General features: G+C 45.9%; 1 protein-coding gene across 3 annotated transcripts in view; it reads right to left on the bottom strand.

Moving 5' to 3' along the window:
- Window positions 1–24,469, bottom strand: part of ATP2C1 (ATPase secretory pathway Ca2+ transporting 1) — a 227,215-nt gene that overhangs the window by 5,870 nt on the left and 196,876 nt on the right. For all 3 annotated transcript variants that reach the window (XM_069730072.1, XM_069730071.1, XM_069730070.1), the window contains 10 exons: window positions 24,355–24,459; window positions 23,870–24,026; window positions 22,201–22,371; window positions 20,857–20,954; window positions 20,660–20,710; window positions 19,233–19,399; window positions 18,667–18,735; window positions 15,593–15,709; window positions 1,441–1,588; window positions 77–172 (listed from right to left, as the gene is read on the bottom strand). In XM_069730072.1, the coding sequence (XP_069586173.1) occupies window positions 77–172; window positions 1,441–1,588; window positions 15,593–15,709; window positions 18,667–18,735; window positions 19,233–19,399; window positions 20,660–20,710; window positions 20,857–20,954; window positions 22,201–22,371; window positions 23,870–24,026; window positions 24,355–24,459 (1,179 nt within the window). The remainder of the gene's footprint in view (window positions 1–76; window positions 173–1,440; window positions 1,589–15,592; window positions 15,710–18,666; window positions 18,736–19,232; window positions 19,400–20,659; window positions 20,711–20,856; window positions 20,955–22,200; window positions 22,372–23,869; window positions 24,027–24,354; window positions 24,460–24,469) is intronic.

The raw sequence follows: 24,469 nt of genomic DNA, 5'->3' as shown, positions 1-24,469 counted from the left end.
TAACAATCCTTACCCATATTATCTTGTTAAAGGAATACTAGTCAGTGGCCCGTACATCATAATTCAGTTGTCTAACCTGTGATCTGGAGCTTAAAGCATTGAACATGTCGAAAAACACAAAGCACGTGAAGGTCATCGTTGTGTCTCGTGGAGTAATGACATTATCCCGAAGCTGAAAAATAAAACCAGAGCAGACATTACACAGCCACCACCTGCCTCTACCCCCTGAGCACCATGGTAATACTTGTGTGTACGTTGTCACACTGGTGATCTGCATTATGCCGATAAACAAGACGCAGAGGTAATTTGTAATCAGATAATGACCTATTGATTACATTTAGGTTGTGTGTTTCATGTTTTTTTTTTCCTTTGGCAATGTTTTTTTTTTTCATATCATGATTTGTATTAAAAAAAATAAATTGGTGCTATTTTAGACTCCACTTACAAAGACTTTTCAGCAGGCTCCTTATCAGCAGAAGCCGGATTAAAATGACAGATTAAGGCTGTGTTCACACGTTCCGGTTTTTTCGCGGTTTTTCCCAATAAAAACGCTATAAAACCGCAAAAAAAACGCATACAATAAGCATCCCATCATTTAGAATGAATTCCGCATGTTTTGTGCACATGATGCGTTTTTTTCCGCAAAAAAAACGCATCAGGCACAAAATCCGGACATGCTCTATCTTTTTGCGTTTTTTTTGCGGATTTCCCACTCCAAAATGCATTGGGAAGTGTCCGGAAAAAACGGCGGCAAAAACGTGTCAAAAACGCGTCAAAATCGCGGCAAAAACGCACACGGTTTTCTTGCGGATTTCATGCAGAAAATGTCCGGAATTGTCAGGAATTTTCTGCATGAATTCCTGAACGTGTGCACATAGCCTAAAGGTTTTATCTGGATCCACCATTCACAGCTGACCCTACTCCCCCACCCCCTATTCACAATGACCTTTGCACATGCTCATTGGATGCTTCAATACAACAAGTCAGTCTGTTCATGGCTGCTAATGTGCATGTGACTTTCCAAAAGAACAGCAAGTTAGACTCTTGTTAGCCCCAGTGTCAACATTGAAAGGATTTTCATTTTATTTTTAATACAAACTGATAATGGAGGGTGGGAAAACACTTCTTTAAAAGAAAAAAAGTTCTTAAAAAGGGCTAGTCCTGCCAAGCACAATTCCACATCAAGGAGGGAGGGCAGGGGATGCCTCATTAGCGAATATCTGCTGGAACGGGGGAAACCAGTGTTCAAATCGTGCATTCTAATGAATGAACCAAGAGCCACTACTTATAAGCTGTACTTTTTTTTTCCATTGAATTAGCTGTACTCAAATGATTAAAAAACTATAAACCTACATCTTTCTATCTCACACAATTTTTTCGAATATCATAAATTATTAAGTAGGTGGATGCATACAATGCAAGCTAAAATGCACTACATACCTCCCTCCAGAAAACAAACAGCGTGCCGCATACTATGATGATAGAGGAAATAAGAATTTTGATAATCAGGTTCTTGGTGAGAATGCTATCTTTTAGGTTTCTTGGTGGTTTTCTTATAACATCTTTATCCACTGGCTCCACTCCAAGGCTGATGTAGAGAAATAAAAAAAGGAAAGAACATACCGAGCCTGTAAATTGAAGGTTATACGTCTAGTACCTGATGAAGATCCTGGTACAGGATGTCCATAATGTTATGATTTGGGAGACAGAAATGTATTGCCACAGGTAGTAGTGATGCATCACTTCTAATGTGGTGTACCTAATTATTTGTACTAAATGTCCAACTGAGGGTCTATGTGGGGGAGACAGGGCAGAAACGGAGAACAAGGATGAACTCTCATCGCCATACAATAAGAGAAAAAAGAATGGATCTACCTGTGGCAATACATTTCTGTCTCCCAAATCATAACATTATGGACATGAAATTACTTGTGCTAAAAGGTGGCTTCAAATAGCAGAGAGACAGAAGAGTCTGGGAATATAAACTGATGACGACCTTTGACACTCACACTGCAGGAATGAATGTGTCACACGGATTTATGTCTTTTTACATCAACTAAGGAACTTGCCCCTCAGACCATGTGGGGTCATAACAACAGAACCAGACCCCAATCAGAGGACAATAAAACATTCCTTATCTAAGAACTGGCCCAATATTTATGGACGTAACTGTTTATCACGCATGGTAATTCTGCTTCATGTCACCTGGCTTATCCATGGTTTCTTTCTTGTATCAAAAGGGAAAATGGGCAGATACAAGAGTTTGGGCACCCTGCATGGTTAGAACCTAGTAGCACCCCCTTTTGCAAGTATCACAGCTTGTAAAGGTGAGGAAAGGGCAACTTGAAAACCCTTTGCTATCGCTATCTCCTTGTAGCCTTCTCCTGCATTGTGGGCCTCCACTATTTTGAGAGTGCTAGGCAGCTGCTTAGGAGAACCCATGGCTGCTGTTTTCTGGCACAAGGTTAGAGGAGGCTGTGTTATTATAAAGCTGGAAAATTTACATCACCTGGCCTGTCCTAACGATGATGGTGATCAAGCTGTAACCCTGACAGGCTAACTAAGGTCTGAAACCTTGGTCTAAGTTATCTGAGCACACAAATCTCCAAGGGTGCCTAAACTTTTGCTGCAGCCCATTTTCCTTTTTGTAATTTTTGAAATGTAAAAAATGACTGATATACAAAAATATTTAGAATTGAGAGTCCTCAGTGGTTGATACCTTTTAATGGCTAACTAAAAAGATGGTAACAAATTGCAAGCTTTCGAGACGACATACGTCTCTTCATCAGGCAAAGACTAAAACAAATTCTGAAGAATCACATATTTATGCACAACATAGTATAGAAAAAAAAAAAAAAAGGGGGGGGGGGAACCATGGATAAGCCAGGTGACATGAAGCAGAATTACCATGGGTGATAAACCGTTACGTCCATAAATATTGGGCCAATTCTTAGATAAGGATTGTTTTATTGTTTTGTGATTAGGGTCTCTGTTGTGGTGACCCCACATGGTCTGATGGGCAAGTTCCTTAGTTGATGTAAAAAGACATGCCTTGTCTTGCCTAAACTTGACAACTTGGACAACCACTCCATTCCAGGCACAAATAATTGTGTCATTAATCTCTGTCTTTTTACATCAACTAAGGAACTTGCCCATCAGACCATGTGGGGCCATCACAACAGAGACCCTAATCACAGGACAATAAAACAATCCTTATCTAAGATTTGGCCCAATATTTATGGACGTAACTGTTTATCACCCATGGTAATTCTGCTTCATGTCACCTGGCTTATCCATGGTTTTTTTCCCCTCTTTTTTTTCTAGACTATGTTGTGCATAAATATGTGATTCTTCAGAATTTATTTTAGTCTTTGCCTGATGAAGAGACCTGTGTAGTCTCGAAAGCTTGCAATTTGTTACCATCTTTTCAGTTAGCCATTAAAAACAGGATTTTTGGTTGCTTACCGTAAAATCTGTTTCTCGGAGCCTTCATTGGGGGACACAGGAACCATGGGTGTATGCTGCTGCCACTAGGAGGCTGACACTATGCAAATAAAAAAGTTAGCTCCTCCTCTGCAGTGTACACCCCACCGACTGGAAGTAGGATATTCAGTTAGTAAAAAAAAGCAGTAGGAGAAGCAACATGTTAAAGATAGAAAGTCAAACTGTGACAATATAACACAATAAAACAGAGCTGTTCAACTTGGGAGGGTGCTGTGTCCCCCAATGAAGGCTCCGAGAAACAGATTTTACGGTAAGCAACCAAAAATCCTGTTTTCTCTATCGCCTCATTGGGGGACACAGGAACCATGGGACGTCCCAAAGCAGTCCCTGGGGTGGGAACAGCAGAAAAAAACTCCATTCAGGTCGGAGAACTTACCACTGCCGCCTGCAAGATCCTTCCGCCTAGGCTGGCAACTGCCAAAGCGTAGGTATGGAGCTTATAACATTTGGCAAATGAGTGAATGGAACACCAGGTTGCCTTGCAAAGTTGTAGGGCAGATGCCCCATGGTGTACCGCCCAGGAGGCGCCCACTGCCCGGGGCAGAGTGAGTCTTAATCCCAGGAGGAGTCACTCTGTTCCTGACCTGGTAAGCCTCCAGAATAGCAGGTCTGATCCAGAGAACAATCATAACCTTGGAGGCTGGCAGGCCTCTTGGCGCACCGTCTGGAATGACAAATAGACGGTCCGTCTTCCTAAAGAAGGTGGTCCTAGACAAATAGATCCTCACCGCCCTGACCAGGTCTGGCCTGTTCAGCGAACGCTCCAGAGAATAGGTCGGAGCAGAACAAAAAGGTGGGAAGGACGATCTTATTGAAGTAACAAGGAGGACACCACCCTGGGAAGAAAAGGCGACGATGGCCGTAAACTACCTTATCTTGGTGAAGAACCAAGAAATGGGGCGACAGGAGAGAGCCACCAACTCCGAGACGCGCCTAATGGAGGTGATGGCCACCAGAAACGACACCTTGCAGGACAGAACAGACAGTGAGGCCTCATGGGGAGGTTCAAGGGGGGGAACCCACAGCCTCCAGAACAAGATTAAGCTCCTTGGGATCCACGAGAGTCCGGTACAAGAGAGCTGCATGCACCACTCCTTGAAGAAAAGTTCTGACCTGAGAACGGGACGGATATATATCCTTGTACCGTGATAGCCAGTAGATAAAATATTTGGAATTTAATTAGTCTATGCCTGATGAAGAGGCCTGAGAAGTCTCGAAGGTTTGCAATTTGCTACCATCTTTTCAGTTAGCCATTAAGAGGTATCAACCACCGAGGTCTCTCAGATCTAAATATCTGACCTGAGAACAGGAAGTCAAGGACTTCTGAAATGGGACTTCAGAAAGAGAATGGAAAGCGTTGCTACCTGACCCTTTAGAGGACTAAGGTCAAGGCCAGCATCAAGTCCCGCCTTGAGAAAAGGCCAAATGGAAGGATTCAACAGCCAAGATGTTAAATTGAGCAACCAAGAACTCTGGTGGCAGATCGGTCCTTGGGACAGAAGATCTGGCCTGTCTGGGGCCTCCAGAGGAAGTCCGCGAGGAGATTGGCGATCTCAGCGAACCAGAACCTTCTGGGCCAATCTGGTGCGATCAGAAAGACCGGCACCCCCTCCGCAATGATCTTCAACAGCCTGGGAAGAAGGGAAGGGGAGGAAACAGATAGGGAAATACAAAATGCGACCCAGGAATGGCCAAAGCATCGGTCTCCACTACAAGAGGGTCGCGGACCTGGAAATAAACGGTGGAACCTTCCTAAGCAGTCGCGACACCAAGAGATCCGCGTCCGGAGATCCCCATCAAAGGCAAATTTGAAGGAAGACCTCCCGATGCAGGGACCACTCTCCTGCCGAAAGGCCCTCGTGGCAGAGAAAAACACCGCGGCCTAGTTGCCAACGCCAACACCGGGAATATGCACTGCGGATAGTGCCGGAACCGTCGCCTCTGCCCAGAAGAGGATCTTGGATACCTCCGCCATTTCCAAGAGACTGATTCCCTCCATGGTGTTTGACATATGCCACAGCCGTGGCATTGGACGTCTGGATTCTGACTGGCAGACCTCTGAGAACCTTTTCCCAGTGACTCAGGGACAGAAGAATGGCCGCTATCTCAAGAATGTCGATCGGCAGAGGGGAATCTTGCTCCGACCAACGCCCCTTTAACTGACGGATTGTGGGAAACCGTGCCCCAGCCGGGAAGGCTGGCGACCGTCGTCACCACCTGCCATGGGCGAGAAGGAAGGACCGGACCTGGGGAATGAGAGGGGATGACAGCCACCAGCTGAGAGACCATTAGAATCGGACGGAAGGCCGAATCGGACGATCCAGAGACAGCACCGACCTGTCCCACTGAGAAAGGATGGCCTACTGAAGTGGAACAGCGCAAAAGGGAACGCTTCCGATGCTGCCACCATTCGTCCCAGGACCTTCATTGCTGAACGGAAGGAAGGCAGCCGAGGGCCTTGCAGAAAACTCCGTCCTGGAGAATTGCCCGTTTCTCCTTGAGAAGAAAAAAATAACAAAAAAACCCTCGACTGACAGGTGTCGAACAGCATGCCTTAGAAGACGAGGCACTGACTCGGAACAAGACAAGACTTTGTTCTGCTGACCAGCCACCAGAAACGGGACAGGGAGTCGGATGATTGTCACTCTCCTGGGCCTGAGAGGGGGGCGGAGACTTGATGTCTTCGAGGTACGGAATGAGCACTAGGCCCGTGATCCTCAAAATGGCCATAAATGTAGCCATCATCTTTATGAAGACACTGGGTGCGGTCGCAAGACCGAGTGGCAGGGCGATGAACTGGAAATGACTCTTCTGCACCACGAAACGCAGGAGACACAGGTGTGCTGGGAAAATCAGAACATCGAGATAGGCTTCTTGGATATCTATGGAGAACAGGAATTCCTGTGGTTTCATGCAAGCCAATACTGAACAGAGGGACTCCATCCTGAAATGCCGCAGGCAGAACCTTTTGTTCACTAACTTAGGAACCAGATGGGTCGAACTGCGCCGTTGTTCTTCGGCACTACAAGCAGGTTTGAATAGAAACCTGTGAAGCGTTCCTACTGAGATGGAAACGATAACCTCCGAACAAAGAAGAAAGGCAATGGACACAAAGAAACCTGGGATCAGATTAGGATCTTGTAGAGGGTGGGATTCGAAGAAGCGATCCTGGGGCCGGGAAGCGAACCCCATCTTGTATCCAGAGGATACCACCTCCCTGACCTCGACTGAGGCAAGCCAAACATCCCTGCAAAAAAGAAAAAAACAAAACAGACGCCCGCCCAAACTGGGAGGAACACTGGGCCCTTAGCATGAGTTATGCCAAGGAAGATCTGCCAGGTCTGGACCTGGTGGACCTACAATGGGAATTGAGGGAACGCCAGGAAGGGGTAGGCTTGAAGGAAGCCTTTTCTCTAGCCAGGCGAGACCGCGGTCTGTGCTAGCCAGAGGAATATTCTGACGCCACGAACCAGCGAAAGGACAAAAAGGGAGCTGAACTGCCATATCAGGGGAGGCCAGCGACGCTCGTGCCTCCCGTTGCATCCTTAATAATTTGTTCCAGCATGTAGTCAAAGACGGGCCCCCTGGAAAGGGAGGCTGGTAAGGGACTTCTTTGAAAACAAGTCCACCTGCCATGTCTTGAGCCAAATATTCCGCCAGATGGTCACCATATTGCTGGATACCTGAGCTGCACAAGACACGCATCTAGGGAGACAGCTACCAAATATTTCCCTGCATAGGAAAACTGGTACGTCAGGTCGGCCAGCTCCCCCGGAAGAGGTCCAGCCGTGGTACCCTTACAAGGCTGTTTGGTCCATCTAGCTGTGGTCCTTGAGACCCAGGTAGAGGCAATGGCCGAGGCACAAAGCAGAAGCAGCCACTTCAAAAGGCTGATTTTTCCAGCGATTCTATACTTGTATCCTTGGAATCCATGAGGGATGCTGCATTAGAAAAGTCGAAGGACCATGTTGGCGGACAGTCTGGGGACCGACGAGTCCGCTGCCGAGAAATCAGTCCAGTTAGCGATGAGCTCAGGGGAGAAGGGATATAGGATGCCGAGACGCTTCCCTGTCTGAAAGCATCTGGTATGGTTCACCTTTCCCCTGGCAAGTACCACAACAAATTCAGTGTGTAGAGCAAAGACCTTGGAAGTTGGTTTTGACCGTCTAAACGAAACCGCCTTTTCTGCGGGTTCCGTAGATGTATCCATGATGCCTAAGGTCTGGTTGACTGCAATAATAAGGCTTTGCACCCTATCACTCATGCTAGAGGCCTGTAGTGAAACAAAGTCTGAATCTTCCTCTGAAAACATGACCGAGGACGCCCGTCTGACTCGGGAGAGGAGGATCTGGAAGAGGGATCTCACCGTGCCAGACCGGAGGGCGAGATGGATCGGGAAAAGGACAGAATTTCGCTCCTGTCTGGATCTCTTGTGACCTGTGTTGAAAAGGCCGGATGGAGAATCCTGTGACCCACAGGCAACTGCGGGGGGCTGGGAGGGACAATCTGTCAAGCACGGACACCAGGGACATGACATCCTGGTGAGGTCCGCCACAGACCGAGACAGAAGGAAAGCCCACCCAGGGATAGGGGCCTCTGTCTCACCCGGGGTAGGAACTCCTGGCCGGTGGGTTCATGATGAGCAGACCCATTAACTGATGCCAGAACATTAGGGAATAGGAGAGCCGAGGAGAGTGTCGGGCTGCAGAGCAGCTACTCACAGTAGGTGCAGTCATCCTGTATTCAGCTCCAGACTGTAGGGCTGCTGTGCCAGGAAGAGAAGGCTCCACAGGAAACAAGTACAATCTGGATCAATAGGAAAAATGGCAGTCACAAGAGGGTGACCAGGTCCAGGAGTGAAAAAGCGCACACTGCAGGGACACATGCTGAAAAGCCTGCTCTGAGACAGGAAAAAGGGGCGGAGCTAAATCGCGGGACCAGGGGGCGGAGCCAAGTTCCGGGGGCGGAGCCAAGTCCCGGCAGGAAGGAGCTGACTAAGAGCTAGGTGGGAAAAAAGCCCGCCTGAAAAGCAGGAAGAAGAGGGGCGGAGCCAGCCCTGCAGCTAGGCCCGAGTGAAGCCGGGACCTAAATTAGAGCTGGTGACCGCCGGAGGATGGGGGAGCGGCGCAGAGGATTGAAAAACGCTGCAAAACAATGCCTGCAGCCCCAAATACCCGCAAAATTAAAGGGGAAAAGACCCCCGATGCCCCACTCTGCAGCTAGGCCTGGAAGAGGCCGGGACCTAGATTACATCCCATGACCACCGGAGCACGGGGGAAGTGTTGAGGAGAGCCCTAAAACTGCTGCAAAGGTAACCTGAATTAACTCCTTCGTGACCCAGCCTATTTTGACCTTAAAGACCTTGCCGTTTTTTGCAATTCTGACCAGTGTCCCTTTATGAGGTAATAACTCAGGAACGCTTCAACGGATCCTAGCGGTTCTGAGATTGTTTTTTCGTGACATATTGGGCTTCATGTTAGTGGTAAATTTAGGTCAATAAATTCTGCGTTTATTTGTGATAAAAACGGAAATTTGGCGAAAATTTTGAAAATTTCGCAATTTTCACATTTTGAATTTTTATTCTGTTAAACCAGAGAGATATGTGACACAAAATAGTTAATAAATAACATTTCCCACATGTTTACTTTACATCAGCACAATTTTGGAAACAAAATTTTTTTTTGTTAGGAAGTTATAAGGGTTAAAATTTGACCAGCGATTTGTCATTTTTACAACGAAATTTACAAAACCATTTTTTTTAGGGACCACCTCACATTTGAAGTCAGTTTGAGGGGTCTATATGGCTGAAAATACCCAAAAGTGACACCATTCTAAAAACTGCACCCCTCAAGGTACTCAAAACCACATTCAAGAAGTTTATTAACCCTTCAGGTGCTTCACAGCAGCAGAAGCAACATGGAAGGAAAAAATGAACATTTAACTTTTTAGTCACAAAAATTATCTTTTAGCAACAATTTTTTTATTTTCCCAATGGTAAAAGGAGAAACTGAACCACGAAAGTTGTTGTCCAATTTGTCCTGAGTACGCCGATACCTCATATGTGGGGGTAAACCACTGTTTGGGCGCACGGCAGGGCTTGGAAGGGAAGGAGCGCCATTTGACTTTTTGAATCAAAAATTGGCTCCACTCTTTAGCGGACACCATGTCACGTTTGGAGAGCCCCCGTGTGCCTAAAAATTGGAGCTCCCCCACAAGTGACCCCATTTTGGAAACTAGACGCCCCAAGGAACTTATCTAGATGCATAGTGAGCACTTTGAACCCCCAGGTGCTTCACAAATTAATCCGTAAAAATGAAAAAGTACTTTTTTTTCACAAAAAAATTCTTTTAGCCTCAATTTTTTCATTTTCACATGGGCAACAGGATAAAATGGATCCTAAAATGTGTTGGGCAATTTCTCCTGAGTACGCCGATACCTCATATGTGGGGGTAAACCACTGTTTGGGCACTCGGCAGGGCTCGGAAGGGAAGGCGCGCCATTTGACTTTTTGAATGGAAAATTAGCTCCAATTGTTAGCGGACACCATGTCGCGTTTGGAGAGCCCCTGTGTGCCTAAACATTGGAGCTCCCCCACAAGTGACCCCATTTTGGAAACTAGACCCCCCAAGGAACTTATCTAGATGCATATTGAGCACTTTAAACCCCCAGGTGCTTCACAGAAGTTTATAACGCAGAGCCATGAAAATAAAAAATAATTTTTCTTTCCTCAAAAATGATTTTTTAGCCTGGAATTTCCTATTTTGCCAAGGATAATAGGAGAAATTGGACCCCAAATATTGTTGTCCTGTTTGTCCTGAGTACGCAGATACCCAATATGTGGGGGTAAACCACTGTTTGGGCACACGGCAGGGCTCGGAAGGGATGGCACGCCATTTGGCTTTTTAAATGGAAAATTAGCTCCAATCATTAGCGGACACCATGTCACGTTTGGAGAGCCCCTGTGTGCCTAAACATTGGAGATCCCCCAGAAATGACACCATTTTGGAAACTAGACCCCCAAAGGAACTAATCTAGATGTGTGGTGAGGACTTTGAACCCCCAAGTGCTTCACAGAAGTTTATAACGCAGAGCCATGAAAAAAAAAAAAAAAAATTATTTTCTCAAAAATGATCTTTTAGCCTGCAATTTTTTATTTTCCCAAGGGTAACAGGAGAAATTTGACCCCAAAAGTTGTTGTCCAGTTTCTCCTGAGTACGCTGATACCCCATATGTGGGGGTAAATCACTGTTTGGGCACATGCCGGGGCTCGGAAGTGAAGTAGTGACGTTTTGAAATGCAGACTTTGATGGAATGCTCTGTGGGCGTCACGTTGCGTTTGCAGAGCCCCTGATGTGGCTTAACAGTAGAAACCCCCCACAAGTGACCCCATTTTGGAAACTAGACCCCCAAAGGAACTTATCTAGATGTGTGGTGAGCACTTTGAACCCCCAAGTGCTTCATAGACGTTTATAATGCAGAGCCGTGAAAATAATAAATACGTTTTCTTTCCTCAAAAATAATTATTTAGCCCAGAATTTTTTATTTTCCCAAGGGTTACAGAAGAAACTGGACCCCAAAAGTTGTTGTCCAGTTTCTCCTGAGTACGCTGATACCCCATATGTGGGGGTAAACCACTGTTTGGGCACATGCCGAGGCTCGGAAGTGAAGTAGTGACGTTTTGAAATGCAGACTTTGATGGAATGCTCTGTGGGCGTCACGTTGCGTTTGCAGAGCCCCTGATGTGGCTTACCAGTAGAAACCCCCCACAAGTGACCGCATTTTGGAAACTAGACCCCGAAAGGAACTTATCTAGATGTGTGGTGAGCACTTTGAACCCCCAAGTGCTTCATAGAAGTTTATAATGCAGAGCCGTGAAAATAATAAATACGTTTTCTTTCCTCAAAAATAATTATTTAGCCCAGAATTTTTTATTTTCCCAAGGGTTACAGGAGAAATTGGACCCCAAAAGTTGTTGTCCAGTTTCTCCTGAGTACGCTGATACCCCATGAGTGGGGGTAAACCACTGTTTGGGCACACGTCGGGGCTCAGAAGGGAAGTAGTGACTTTTGAAATGCAGACTTTGATGGAATGGTCTGCGGGTGTCACGTTGCGTTTGCAGAGCCCCTGGTGTGCCTAAACAGTAGAAACCCCCACAAGTGACCCCATTTTAGAAACTAGACCCCCCCAAGGAACTTATCTAGATATGTGGTGAGCACTTTGAACCCCCAAGTGCTTCACAGACGTTTACAACGCAGAGCCGTGAAAATAAAAAATCATTTTTCTTTCCTCAAAAATTATGTTTTAGCAAGCATTTTTTTTGATTCACAAGGGTAACAGGAGAAATTGGACCCCAGTAATTGTTGCGCAGTTTGTCCTGAGTATGCTGGTACCCCATATGTGGGGGTAAACCACTGTTTGGGCACACGTCAGGGCTCGGAAGTGAGCCATAACCCTAAACACAACCCTAACCGCAACACACCCCTAACCACAACCCTAACCCCAACACACCCCTAACCATAACCACAACCCTAATTCCAACCCTAACCCTAAGGCTATGTGCCCACGTTGCGGATTCGTGTGAGATATTTTCGCACCATTTTTGAAAAATCCGCGGGTAAAAGGCACTGCGTTTTACCTGCGGATTTTCCGCGGATTTCCAGTGTTTTTTGTGCGGATTTCACCTGCGGATTCCTATTGAGGAACAGGTGTAAAACGCTGCGGAATCCGCACAAAGAATTGACATGCTGCGGAAAATACAACGCAGCGTTTCCGCGTGGTATTTTCTGCACCATGGGCACAGCGGATTTGGTTTCCATATGTTTACATGGTACTGTAAACCTGATGGAACACTGCTGCGAATCCGCAGCCAAATCCGCACCGTGTGCACATAGCCTAATTCTAAAGGTATGTGCACACGCTGCGGAAAACGCTGCGGATCCGCAGCAGTTTCCCATGAGTTTACAGTTCAATGTAAACCTACGGGAAACAAAAATCGCTGTGCCCATGCTGCGGAAAAACTGCACGGAAACGCAGCGGTTTACATTCCACAGCATGTCACTTCTTTGTGCGGATTCCGCAGCGGTTTTACAACTGCTCAAATAGAAAATCGCAGTTGTAAAACCGCAGTGAAATGCGCAGAAAAACCGCGGTAAATCCGCCATAAATCCGCAGCGGTTTAGCACTGCGGATTTATCAAATCCGCAGCGGAAAAATCCGCAGAGGACCAGAATACGTGTGCACATACCGAAACCCTAACCCTAGCCCTAACCCTACCCCTAGCCCTAACCCTAACCCTACCCCTAGCCCTAACCCTACCCCTAGCCCTAACCCTAACCCTAGCCCTAACCCTAACCCTACCCCTAACCCTAACCCTACCCCTAACCCTAACCCTACCCCTATTCTAACATTAGTGGAAAAAAAAAAAATTTCTTTATTTTTTTATTGTCCCTACCTATGGGGGTGACAAAGGGGGGGGGGTCATTTATTATTTTTTTTATTTTGATCACTGAGATAGATTATATCTCAGTGATCAAAATGCACTTTGGAACGAATCTGCCGGCCGGCAGATTCGGCGGGCGCACTGCGTATGCGCCCGCCATTTTGGAAGATGGCGGCGCCCAGGGAGAAGACGGACGGGACCCCGGCTGGATCGGTAAGTATGATGGGGTGGGGGGGGACCACGGGGGGGGAATCGGAGTGCGGGAGGGGTGGAACGGAGCACGGGGGGCGTGGAACGGAGCACGGGGGGGCTGGTATGGAGCACGGGGGGTGGAACGGAGCACCGGGGGGGGGTGGATCGGAGTGCAGGGGGGGTGATTGGAGCACGGGGGGGTGATTGGAGCACGGGGGGAGCGGACAAGAGCACGGGGGGGAGCGGAGCACTGGACGGAGGGGAGCCGGAGCAGTGTACCGGCCAGATCGGAGGGCTGGGGGGGCGATCGGAGGGGTGGGGTGGGGGCACACTAGTATTTCCAGCCATGGCCGATGATATTTCAGCATCGGCCATGGCTGGATTGTAATATTTCACCCGTTATAATGGGTGAAATATTACAAATCGCTCTGATTGGCTGTTGAAAGTGAAACTGCCAATCAGAGCGATCGTAGCCACGAGGGGGTGAAGCCACCCCCCCTGGGCTAAACTACCACTCCCCCTGTCCCTGCAGATCGGGTGAAATGGGAGTTAACCCTTTCACCCGATCTGCAGGGACGCGATCTTTCCATGACGCCGCATAGGCGTCATGGGTCGGAATGGCACCGACTTTCATGACGCCTACGTGGCGTCAAAGGTCGGGAAGGGGTTAAGGGGCCCACTATTAAAATAAAGGAATTTTTTTTTTTTTTCTTCTTCTTTCCCGATCTTCTTTCTTCTGTGATCTTCTTATCTCTGTACCTGGGGGGAGAGAGAGAGAGTACCTCCCCATCCAAGATCGGACGTCCGATAATCCAGCATAGTGGGACGTCCGTGTCTCCTCGAACCGACAGGCTCTGGTGGGCGAGTGGGTGGGAGACGGAGGCAGGCCCGGGTCTGAATCACCTCAACACGCTTCAGTGTTAGGGTCTGGGGTCCTGCCGACCAGACATATGAGGATACGGGGTAGCAGTACACGCCGTACTCATAGTCTCTTTGTGGGACTACAGGTGTGACTGTTCACCCTGTATCCCTCCGTGGTACCTGAAAAGAAACGACGCACATTGAGGTAGATAAGGGTCTAATGAAAGACCCGTGTCCACCTCCTACTGACACTAAGCTAAACTGAATATCCTACTTCCAGTCGGTAGGGTGTACACTGCAGAGGAGGAGCTAACTTTTTTATTTGCATAGTGTCAGCCTCCTAGTGGCAGCAGCATACACCCCATGGTTCCTGTGTCCCCCAATGAGGCGATAGAGAAAAGGTATCAACCACTGAGGACTCAATTCTAAATATTTTTTTATCTACTGGCTAACACGGTACCAAGATATATTTCTTTCCTGTGACATACATACATACATATATACTTTATTTTTTTCCCTAACATACAAAGTAAAATGTGTCATCTTTAACTTTAGGCCCTTTAGAGATCATTTAACCATCAATCTGCTTAATTGTTCACAATAGCAGTAATTTTGACCAGGGGTGCCCAAACTTTTACAAGCAGCTGTATAAAAGCGGTCACTCTAGGTTCAGGAGAGCTCCGACCAGTCCGTGAGATGAGACTGAAATCCATGATGTCTGCATGGGCCCCAGCAACAATATTCTGGCAAAACCACTGAGGATTTGGGCCCTTAGATTTTACAAATTTTAACGATGTGCCATATTTCTCATTCAGCATGAACCACTTTCATGACAGGGCCACATCTTAAAGGGACTGTCACTCCAAAAATCATATCTGAGCTGTGCCCACCAGCATCAGGGGCTTATCTATAGCATTCTGTAATGTTGTAGATAAGCCCCCGATGTATCCTGAAAGATGAGAAATAAAGGTTAGATTATACTCACCCAAGGGTGGTCCCGCTGCGGTCCAGTCCGATGGGACTCGCGATCAGGGTCCAGCACCTCCTATCTTCATGCGATGACATCCTCTTCTTGTCTTCTTGCAGCGGCTCCAGCGCAGACGTACTTTATATGTCCTGTTGAGGGCAGAGCAAAGTACTGCAGTGCGCAGGTGCTGGGCCTCTCTGACCTTTCCTCAACAGGGCAGACAAAGTACGCCTGCGCCGGAGCCGCTGCAAGAAGACAAGAAGAGGATGTCATCATATGAAGCTAGGAGGAGCCGGACCACGACGCCAATCGGACCATGACGCCAATCGGACCCGGCCCGCAACGGGACCACCCCTGGGTAAGTATAATCTAACCTTTATTTCTCATCTTTCAGGATACATCGGGGGCTTATCTACAGCATTACAGAACGCTGTAGATAAGCCCCTGATGCCGGTGGGCTTAGCTCAGATACGATTTTTGGAGTGACAGGTTCCCTTTAACATTGTCTAGCATTAGACAGCATTGCTAACAGTGCCCTTGTGTCTTCTCCCACACTAGCAGCCTTGTGTCCGGCTCATTACTGTATCGTTCGCTGGTTTGTCTCTTTAGAGCCTTCCAGAGTTATTTACCTTTGGGCAGGAGGGCCATCCATAATTATGTTGATCCACAAAATCTGCATGGCATTTAAAGGATTTGGAAAGTTCATCAATGTAGCGAGGGATATTAAAGTCAATGCTGCAATGCTCCTAAAGTTAGAAGCAAAAAAATAATGTAATGAAACACCATGGACTAATGTAGAGAACATCAAACAGAAGAGCGTAAGATCTAAACATGTGCCGCTATATGTGCCCTTTCATTTAACCCTGCACCTATAGAAAATCTCTCCCTCTCGGGCATCTGTACAGGTTATCTTAATGTAGTGCTGTCAGGAATGTGCAGAATCTGCATGTTTGATTTTCCTTTCCATCTCTGTAAATGTACAGGACGTTAACTTTCTCCATGGCTATCGAGTCTAGAGTGCATGATTTCCTGTCTTACAGGAGACATCTAATCAGTTCTTGTCTCCTGGGTTCCTACCAGGTGGCGGTGCGCTCTTTAAAGGGACTACCAGAACACAATGACTGTTCAAACCAAGTCCCGCTGCTCAGTGATTCATGGTGGGAACATTCATCATTTATATATAACTTCACACCTGCTTGTTGTACCTCCATCAACACCCCCTTCTTTGACTGAAAGCTCTGGCATCACAAGGGCAGAAACGGGTGGGAATAGATGGAAACCGAACAGGTTGTAAGGCATATTTAAATGTTTGGCCCCGCCATGGAGTCCTGAGCGCCTATACTTGGTTTCAACAGTCATTGTAAGCTTGACAGTTCCGTTCGGCATGGTCACGCACTGGTCTGAACGGCGCACTCTCCCATGCGGCAAGAGGGTAGCTCTTACTTCTTGGAGGGGCGCAGGGCACTGACTCGAGCTGGATCTGGCCAGCTTCTGAGCAGCACTTACAAGCTCATTAGCAAAGAGCTTCTAAGCTCTGCACTCCTTTATTACCAGATGGGCTACAAGATTGAAACTGTGTGTCCCTTCTAAAGAACCGAGAGAGTTTTGATAGTTACTTGTTTTTACAATCTCTTTGTAATTTTACTCATTTAAGAAGTTGGAGACCACTCCTGTATTCATTTGATAATAGGTGGCATTTTTAGTGGGCGAGGTGGTTTTTGAACATCACAGAGACCACGGGCACGCAGGGAAGTTGCATTCTTGACTAAAGTGGCCACAGTTTTGCTTCACTCTTACATTAGCGTGTAGGCACGTGACATAAGCATATAACAGCATCGCTTTGTGTGAATTGCTACAAGTGAGAATGAATTGTGTAACCCAAGTGTGGATTTATATTTACAGGGTTCTACAGAGATGTTCTTAATCATCCTTAGAGTCTGCAGCGGCACTGGAGCGACAATGATGAAGTTGTGTGTGCAGATAATGAAGCCGCCATTACTCTTTACAAAACGCTGCAGGATCCGCTGGTTCCTAGCAGACCCCGAGTGGCTCTAAAGTATCTCCGGACTAAAACTAAAACAAAATAATGTTATGTCCCCAAAAGGTCTTTATTACCTACTGAGGAGCACAATGTTTAAAATACAAAATCAAATCTAAACCAAAAAAAGCTACGGTGGGTCCAAACTGCAGCTTTCAGTTCCACTACTGGCAATCCAAAGCTACCATATACACTGCTCGCAAAAAGTCCCCGGCACCTCTGATCATGCGCAGTGCGCCTCTGAGGCCAGGATGTGTCCACCCGGCTTCAGAGGCTCAATGTAGTGAGGGAAAGAAAACGTGCACAGCCGCGAGGTTTATATAGCGCGGACGCCAAAACCAGCAATTAAAAGTCATGTTATCTCGCCCTCAGGAACATGATAACATGCTACGTGGGCCCACTAGCCTGGGGAAACTAACGCCCCATCGAATAATCAGAGGGTTCATTTACATATCATACACAGACTTTAGAAATACTTTTTCTAAAGATCTGTGTGCTTAATGTAATAAAAGTGACTGTTAGGCAGCGGATTTGGATATGCAGACAACTGCTGGTGGTTCTGGGGGCACGGGGAACCTGACAGGTTCCCTTTAAGTGCAGGATGTTGACCACTCAAGCAGGAGGCGTCATGTGGAGGGGTGGTAGACATGCCTCCAGTAGGTCAGAGGAACATGCTTTCAACTGTGAGACATATAATGGCAGACAGTCCTGCCCTCAGCACTGACCTCTGCAGCTATTGTGTAGTATAGAGCAATGCTGAGCAAAATTACAAATACTTCCAGATCTCTTCTCATGCAGTCAGAATGGGGAAGGGAAAAAACAGTCGAGTGGAGTGTGATTACAAACACTTCTGCAACTCTCCTGCTGCAGCTCAGCTTCTCCCCACACACTATCGTGAGAGAAGATCTAGAAGTGTTTTTAATCATACTCACATCTGATTTATACCATACAGTAGCTGCAGAGGTCAGGCTCGGCTATCATTACATCTCATCAGACTAAGTCTTTTCTTATGATCTTCTCAGGGCATGTTCATTTTCCCCTGCATGAGTCCTCCTGTTTGTGAATGGTCAAAGTCATTCAGATGACAAAGTACACTCCCCCCCCCCACAGACAAATCTCGGGCAACGCCCTGATGAGCTTATCACATATTACAACCAAAAAGTTTACAAGTCAATATCTCTGCAACAGGGATGAGAAATTAAAAATAAACACATTTTATTCAGCACTGCAGCCACTATCCCATGATGTGGCCAGTTCAAGATGCTCAAACTGGTGAAAGATCCTTTTTCAGCTGTACTGAATAAAGATGACTGGTTTGATCCCTATATTTGGCTAGTGATGAGAGAACGTACTCGGATAAGGTGTTATCTGAGCATGCTCGTGTGCTAACAGTGTCTTCGGCGTGCTCGAAAAATATGTTCGAGTCCCTGCGGCTGTTCAACAACTTCAACACATGCTTAACAAACCAGCAATCCCTGCATGTGATGCAGCTGTCAAACATTTTTTGAGCACGCTGAAGACACTTGGCACACGAGCATGCTTGGATAACACCTTATCCGTGCATGATTGTTCATCACTACTGGATACCTATTCCTTTAGCCTGTGGTTTACTACCTTACACTTATCATGGATAACGTTACTCTCCCCAGAGCTTGTGCAACTTACGTGCTAAGCTGGAAGCGAACAAAATTTTTAATGTTGTTGTAGATTCCTTTCCCCTCTTCAATTGCGGACCTGAAATAGAAATCATTTCACATCCTGTTTAGTCTCTGTTGATGATAAAGTAAAGTGCAAATGAAAATGTCTCAATGATGGGCTGAAGGACACGTCAGTAATGACATACAGTACTTAGGAGTAATGAATCCTGGCAGGCAGCTCGGTCAGAGTCATGTCATCCAGAATTTTCAGGTAGATTTTATACATCGTTAACTAGATTACATATTTTGCAGTAGCTGAATTGAAAGTCTAGAGCGTCAGTAACGAATAACCACTATTCTTGTGGTATCGGATAATAAAGGGATAATAGATACAGGATGATATAAATATGTGACGCCAGCACATTCAGATAATACAATGCTCTAGATATAACTGCAATCTACAATACGTACATTATATATGTGCAATCAAAGCAAGTAAAACCAATTGAAAAATATATATTAAGCATTAAAAATTAAGGAATCGCCAAATGGTCAATTTTCCAAGAATTTTCAGAATGGAGACACAGGACTCACATAATTGTATGAAAATCATCCTCCACCAGGATCATGTCCGCTGCCTCTTTACAAACATCCGTTCCAGTCTTGCCCATGGCAACACCAATGTCAGCAGCTTTCAAGGCAACGGCGTCATTCACACCATCTCCTGTCATTGCTACAACGGCACCAATGTTCTGCAAGCTCTGAAGAATACAAACAGAATTTCACAGACATTGATTATTGACCTTAAATTGGTTCCTTGGGCATTTGTGCCTGATGATCCATCCTCAGTATAGGTCATCAGTATCGGAGCAGTGAAGGTCCACCACCTGACACCTCCACCGATCAATGCTCGGAGCTGATCCGCAGCACCCAGCTGCAGCTACCACACACTGAACAGAGCAGCACAGTGCAGCCGCGTTCAATGTTTCCATCAGGTCGCCACCAGAGGTACAAACTTGTGACTGGCAAGTGTGTCAGGTGTTGCACCCCCACCCATCTGATACTGATGACCTAACTTAGGCCGGGGACACATCTGCAAGGGTAATGTGAGAAACTCGTGCGAGTATCTCGCATCAATACCCGGCACTGCCGCCGGCACTTGGGACCGGAGCATTCATCTGCATAGAAATACATGCAACCACACTCTCCGGTCCCGAGTGCCGGCGCAGTGCCGGGTATTGATGCGCAAGTTTCTCGCATTGCACTCGCAAGTGTGACCCCAGCATTATGGTTATGGAAAACATGTCCCTATGATAGACTACAGCAGTGACCAGTAACATACAATTAACCCCTTCCCGACATTGCCATTTTTTTTTTTTTGCACTTTAGATTTTCCTCTCCCTTCTTCCAAGAGTGACAACTTCTTCAGGTTTCCATTGATACAGCCATATGAGGGCTTATTTGTTGCAGGACAATTTGTACTTTTGAATGAGACCATTCATTTCATCACGTGACGTAATGGAAAGTGGGAAAAAATTTTTAAGTGCAGGAAAAAGTGCAATTCCACAATTTTTAGATTTTCTATTTACAGTACTGACTATACAGAAAAATTGCAATATGATTTTCTACGGCAGTACGATTACGAAAATATCGAACATGAATATTTAAAAAACAAAAAAATTAGGGGGAAGAAAAACAAAATTAAATTTGTAAAGGAAAAAAAATAAACAAAGTTTTTTGCTTTTGTTGCCATTTTCGGACTTGTAACATTTTTCAGTCTATGCAGTTGTGTGAGGGCTGCTTGTTTTACATAGAGTAACAACAAATTTTTTTTTAGAACATGGGCCAGATTATGAGATATTGGATTTTTACAGAAACACGCCTGGTTAAAAAAAAAAAAAAAAAGTCACTCACATAGTGAAATACCGCACATCTGTGCTTTACAAAAAATATTCGGCCACATGTGAGTCAGTCTTCTGTAGGCAAATCACCGAAATATGCATTGAATGACACCAACTTACCTTTACTATTTTCAACTTGTGCCTTGGACTTGCTCGGTAAAACACGGATACCTTGAATATATAATTAAAATGGAACTGATTACACAATGAAATACAAAAAGGGAGAAAAAAAAACACAGATATATAGAACAGAATTCTAGATCTCGTGTAATGTGGGAAAACATCTTACAACAGAATCACAATGAAGGCTTACGGACCTTTGGTACCATCTGGGAGAGCTGCTGAATGTCCATTGTATCCACCTCCTCTCCAGAAAGAGACTGCAGGCCGTTGGAATAGAAGCCAAGACGACTAGCTGTGTAGAGGAATAAGTATAGGGCCGCCACCATGAGAAACATCAAAAAAGTGTTATACAGAAGATTAATAGTGCTTTAGATTTCAACAGATTTCCAGATTGTGCTCTGTTGGCCAAGGAGCAACGGGTGGTTTGGACCACAGTTCTGGTCATGAATAATGAAGTGGCCATGACTATGCGGTGCCTCCTGGCCAATCAGGCCATGGAAGGGATTCAGAAAGAGACTTTCTATGTATTCTTTTTAAAAAGGAATATGTCATAGGTTAGTAATAGGAAGGAATTCAGAAAATCCCCCTAAAAAGAGGTTGCCCGCTTTCAAGAAACATTTGGCCATTTCCTCCTGTTAAAAAATAAACTAAAGCTTTACTTACCCTCCCAAAGACCAGCGCTGTGTCGTTGCTGCTGCCCCGTTCTTTGTTTAGCTGCAGCGGTGCCATCAAGTCGCCAGAGCTGCAGCCATTCACTGTGCAAAAGGCGCGAGCTGCTGAGCGGTCAGTGATGGCACCAATGCAGCTGGAAACAGCGCTGACCCCGGGAGGGCAAGTAAAGCTCAATTCGCATTTTTCTTTTACAAGTAACTGAGTAAATGGCCGTAAACTTCTTAAGAAATGGACAACCCCTTCAAGGCTGGTGTTTTATATTGGCAGACAGACATACCATCCATTCTATCATTTCCAACAACATATAGCCAACAGGCTTGCAGAGTTTTTTACTGCCAGACCTACAGACAGCCTATAGACAGACGTCCTGTGGTAATGAATTAACCAACATTTGTCTGCAAGCCAAACAAATCAGGAATCGCGCAGGACGGAATGAATCCAGCAATGTGACGGGTCCATGAGGCTCCATCAGTAGATGAAAGGGTCAATAATGCTACCAGCATTTTAAGAGGCAGGCCGGGAGGGATAAGCCATTTAATCCACTAAAGTAAAATGGAGTTTTAATGAGAAAAATGCGCTTGATAATTCAAGTGGAAAGTGAGTGAAGCAGAGATCGCTTTCTGTGAGAAATGCTCATTTTATTGTATATACTTTACCAGGCCAATCGACCTTGGCGAGTCAAGCGATGTAAAAGCACTTAATGCAAGAGGGAGCTTCCAGAAAATTATTCCACTTAACATATCTCCACAACAGCCAGCCGGCACCTTAATATTACTACTACCCGGGGGACATCTATGGAAGGAATCAGACTGCAGACGGAGCCAAGTGGCAATATTTCACAGTATCCACATAGTTTATTTTCATACCAATGGCCACGGCCGTTTCTTGCGAATCACCAGTGATCATCTTAATTGCGACACCGGAGCGAATAAGGGTAGTGACCGCTTCCTTTACACCAGTTCGAGGAGGGTCGATTATTCCCACCAAGCCCAAAAATGTAAGCTGTCCCAACTCTGGACCAGATGCCAGTGCAATAACTGCAAGGTAAGATACGAGTGAAGAATGTTAGGGAAAAGATTGAGACAAAAGCTTTATAAATACCGTAGTCCTTATTAAAAAATATCCCACCATCTTAAAAAGGCGTTATCCATGACTGTTTTATATATTTTTTTTTTCTTAACTATGGCATAAAAACTACCGTAACAGGTGCCGGGTCAGAGTGGTGACTGTCCAATCCTGCAGGCGATTCAGCTGCCCCACATCAACAAAACTGCTTTTCTTCTTCTGGGCTGCTCTTTCAACGGGGCGTGACTGCTGGTGTGATGAACATTGACAGCTGGCATCCCACAGTTATGCAGAAGGGAGCCAGCCGTCAATCCACAGGACATTTGCAGTCTCGCCCAGTCTAAAAAGCAGCACAGAAGAGAAGCTGCTGCTCTGTTGATGTGACGTCAGCGGAAGCAGCTGAATCGCTGGCAAGAGTGGTCTGGGACCGCCCTGAGCTGGCAGAGATCAGCACAGGCCCAACAGGTAGGTAGTTAGTAACCAGCTGCCTGTTACTTCTTAGGCCTGTAGTAAAAAAAAAACTGAAGCGTCTTGGATAACCTCAGTCTACAGCATCTCTGCAAACCAGTGTGTCTTTATGGTTATAGACTATATAAACAATCTTTGCTTTTTGATCTCACAGTCAAAGGATCCCATCTCTCTCAAACTACTAAAAGAAAAAAAAAAATAGAAGGTAGATCAAGAAGTAGGGGACAGATGGGAGACACCATGAATATGGCATCTGACTACATAGCTTTTGTTTGTAGTCTGTTACCATGGAGAACATGCAGGATGTCAGAAAAGCTGTAGATACGAAGTAGTGGCATACTGTCATCAACACTATACACAAAGTTGCATCAGATCTGACTAAAGATCTACTAGAATAATTGTAGAAAGGGGAGATTTTAAAAAGTGTCTAAGGGCCAGTTCACATGTAGAGTGTACATAGAGAAACCTCTCGCCGGCCATGCTAAGCATTTCCACAAAACTCCAGCCACTTGGGAGGTGAAAGGAGTGTCTGGATGGCCTCTCACTAGCTATCAAATCTGTGTACTGAAAAGTGTACATGTGTACATCCATCAAATGTATAAGTCATGGCTTTCATGCTGTATGAGGGATGACATGGTGGCATGTGTGTGATTGACGCCTAACAGCAGCATCCGTTACCTACAGGCCATTAGTGTCCTTTTAAATGACACATCATAACTCGCCGATAAGGTATTTGTAAGCTTGATGCCACTGTTCCATCCGCATCCCACCCTACAATGAAACGTGTCCTGTCAGCAGCTGTTTGGGGCATATGCAATAAATGGAGGCCAGAAATGGAGTGTGAGCGTTGTAGCCGAGCACATTGTTAGTCGTTCTCAGAAATCTCTTCTGTGAGATTGCTATGAGTGACAGCGCTTTTCTTTTAGACAATTTCATCTTCACCATTTTCTTTTTTTCTCTTTTTTTTTAAAGAAGAAAACTGTTGCGGTGAGAACTCCTTACCTCGCAGGCCTGCCGTGCCCATGTACGCCGTCTCCTGATGGCACAGCTCTTTTTGCTGCTGAGTGAGCGGTAAATTGTGGCCCTTGCTGTTGTAAGTTGTGCAGTACCGAACCACTTGCTCGTAGGCCCCTTTCATATAGCAAATCTCAGCCTTATCCTGGAAGCGATGACAGTAAAACGCTGCTGAACAATTTTTTTTTTATTTTTAAAATATATTAAATGGTGTTTCTATCCAGACATCCAATACTGATGACCCTTCATGAGGATAGGTCATTGCTATTATATCGCTGGGGGGCCGACACGAGGCTGCACCACCAATCAGGGGCCGCTGAAGAGCGCTGTGTATTAGGTCCTATTCAATGGAATAGGTCATCTATATTAGATGCATGGACAACCCCTTTAAGTAGCGTAGACCTGTCCCTTTATGCCTTTGTAGTCACTACTGCTTTAGTTAGAGGCACTTCTGCTGGGAAATAGCCACGTACCTGCTGAGTTCTGTGCACACATTTCACAGCCATCCACTTTTGTTCCGAGCTGAAGGGGTATTCTGCCTTCCGGATATAGTCATGCCGAAGCCCCTCGAGGCCCATCTACAAATAA

Source organism: Ranitomeya imitator, chromosome 6 (genome assembly GCF_032444005.1).
Source record: "Ranitomeya imitator isolate aRanImi1 chromosome 6, aRanImi1.pri, whole genome shotgun sequence".
NCBI lineage: Eukaryota > Metazoa > Chordata > Amphibia > Anura > Dendrobatidae > Ranitomeya > Ranitomeya imitator.
Note: the sequence above shows the minus strand (reverse complement) of the source record. Positions and strands in the feature narration are given on the sequence as shown.